This window comes from Volvox carteri, assembly GCF_000143455.1.
Source record: "Volvox carteri f. nagariensis unplaced genomic scaffold VOLCAscaffold_264, whole genome shotgun sequence".
NCBI lineage: Eukaryota > Viridiplantae > Chlorophyta > Chlorophyceae > Chlamydomonadales > Volvocaceae > Volvox > Volvox carteri.
In genome coordinates, this window is record NW_003307797.1 from 3,077 (window position 1) to 5,549 (window position 2,473).

A 2,473-nucleotide genomic window follows, 5' to 3' on the forward strand; every position below is an offset into this window, starting at 1 on the left:
GGAATATTTGACATCAGGTAACCTGCATGCAACGGTAGCGGAGAAGAACGGTGTCCCCCGCCCTCGGACACAGCGTTGGGGGTTCATCGCTTAGATGTGTTTCGCATGGCCTTCCCTCACGCCCTGCCCTGTCTTCTTCTAATGCACGCTTCCTATCAACATGCCGACTGTCATGTCTTAGGCTTTGGCGGAGTTTGAGGAGGAGGCGTTGGAAGAGGGGTATGATGAGGACGACGAGGAGCCTGAAGACGACGAGGACGGCGACGGGGGGGAGATGGAGCCGGCCGTGGACGAGTCGTTGAATTCCGCAGCCGGCATTGATAGGCTGGGCTCCGTCATCTTGTCTGTGGCGCTGCCGCTGGCGGCGCAGGGCTCCCTGCATCGGCAGATGTACGTGTCACAGCAGCAGCGGCCGCCGCTGACGATGACGCCCACGCAGCCCCAGCAGCCCCAGCAGCAGGCACCAGCGGCGGGCTGCAGTCCTCCAAACCACATTGGCCATGTCCCATACGAGGTGAGCTAAAGCACTGCGCGACGGTTACCTTCTCTCGTTGCCTCACTAGCTGTCGTACCGTACCCGTCGCATACCGTTGCAGCGATATTGACAGAGTGTATAGACTGTAACCATTTGACGGCTAATGATGATTTCATGGCCCGTTGTTCTTGTCCCGCGCCCATTCTTCTTTATCCCACAGCCACAGTACTCGAACGAGCCGTCTCTAAGTTCCATTCCGTCTCCGACCAAAGACGGCCTGGTCCGCCCCACCTCCGAGACCTCCTACCCTTCGTCTACCAGTGGTGAGGGCAGTGGGTGCTTGGAGAACGCTGCGGGGCCGGCTTCTGGGCCCGTACCAGCTTTCCCCGCCGTGCAGGAAGCAAACGGCAGCCTGGCCGCTGCTGCCGCCTCCGCTGGTGTTGGCGGGGGCGGGGGCAAGGGTGGGGCCCGGGGCGGGGGGGGGGCCGGGGCCCCGATCTGGCGGCGGCGAAACGCGTTTGTAGAGTGGGCGAACACGATGCATCACGAAATGGTGGTTGAAGAGCAGCCGCCTGGCGGAAGCAGCGCGAGTGGTGGTGGTGGTGGCGGTGGCAGTGGCAACGGTAGCGGCAGTGGTGTCCCTGGCGGAGGTATGCCTGGACATGGCAACACGGTGGCAGGCGGGGCAGGCGGCACAGAGCAGCACGCGTCATCATCATCGGGCTACAATGTTCCCTTGGCGCTTGCGGCGGACACGCTGCCACCGGAGGGTGTGCAGTTCCAGTATGCGCCGGTAGGAAGCCTTGGAGGGTGCCCTTGGTGGGGAGCGCGGATTAGTTGCTGGTCGGTCGGTCGGTCTGTCGGTTGGCTGGTTGCTCGGGAGTCCATGACAGCTCGGTAGGATTGGAGGCAGTGGACGCGCTGCATCTTCCACCACCATGCATAGGTGTGTGGCGCCGTGTATGGTTTGCAAAGCCAGGTGACACTGGCACCCGCATGCTGCCTGGGCTCGCTGCGGGTTGGTCGGAGGCGTACCAGCGGGATGCGGCTGTGTGTTGAGTAACCACTGCTCGAATCCACTTCTATCCATCTACACACACGCATGCGAGGGAAAAGGATGCCACCCCGCCGCCTTCACGCGTCTCAATGGCTACCTGCTCGCCCCGTGATTGCTTACCGCCACATACCCCATCCACTTACCCCCTACCACCACATGCATGGCGAACTGCTGACGAACTGCTGAGCAGGGCGTCTACATCACGTTGAAGCCACCGGCACAAAAAGGCGGCCCGGTTCGGCTGGTCAAGGTTCGCTTCAATCGCAAGATGTTCACGGAGCAGTCTCAAGGCCAGGCCTGGTGGAACATGCACAGGGCGACATTGGCGGAGATGTACGAGCTGACCTTCAACATGGGGACAAGGTACGTGCAGGCGACCAGTGGCTGCGTGTGTCTGTCTGTCTGTCTGTCTGTCTGTCTGTCTGTCTGTCTGTCTGTCTGTCTGTCTGTCTGTCTGTCTGTCTGACGACAGTGCTTCTGGCCGAGAGGTCGGGAGAGGCCAAGAGGCTGAAGTAGATGGCTGAAGGGAGGACTGGCCGGGACTTAGGATTTGCGGATTCAGTACTACATACCCGGAATGCATCTTTTTATGCCTTTTCCTTCCTGCCTTGACTATTACTTGATGAAAATAGGTGCGCATCACCATTTTTGATGAATATCCAGGCACCTGTAGCACCATCATCATCACCGCCGGGGTTGCCGCCGCTAGCTCCCGGTTCGCACGGCACAGTTCCCCCGGCCGCCATGCACACCCGCGGCATGAGCACCGACACACAAGGGACGAGCGCCGGCAGCACCGCGGCGTCGGGGAGCAGTAGCATGTACTTCTCCGTCCCAGTCAGTAACAGCCCCCTTCACGGGGGTGCAGCCTCTGGTGCCGCTGGCGGGGGCGACCTTGTGACGGGTTCAGCGGGGGCCATGTGGCGTTCTGTCGCGTCAGC

General features: G+C 61.3%; 1 protein-coding gene across 1 annotated transcript in view; it reads left to right on the plus strand.

Moving 5' to 3' along the window:
• Nucleotides 1-181: 181 nt before the first annotated feature.
• VOLCADRAFT_108634 (uncharacterized protein) overlaps nucleotides 182-2,473 on the plus strand; it is a gene marked incomplete at its 3' end in the record, with an annotated part of 4,195 nt that continues 1,903 nt past the window's right edge. Inside the window, exons 1-4 of the mRNA XM_002959455.1 lie at nucleotides 182-514; nucleotides 696-1,268; nucleotides 1,723-1,895; nucleotides 2,005-2,020. Of these exons, the coding sequence (XP_002959501.1) occupies nucleotides 275-514; nucleotides 696-1,268; nucleotides 1,723-1,895; nucleotides 2,005-2,020 (1,002 nt within the window). The 5' untranslated portion in view covers nucleotides 182-274. The remainder of the gene's footprint in view (nucleotides 515-695; nucleotides 1,269-1,722; nucleotides 1,896-2,004; nucleotides 2,021-2,473) is intronic.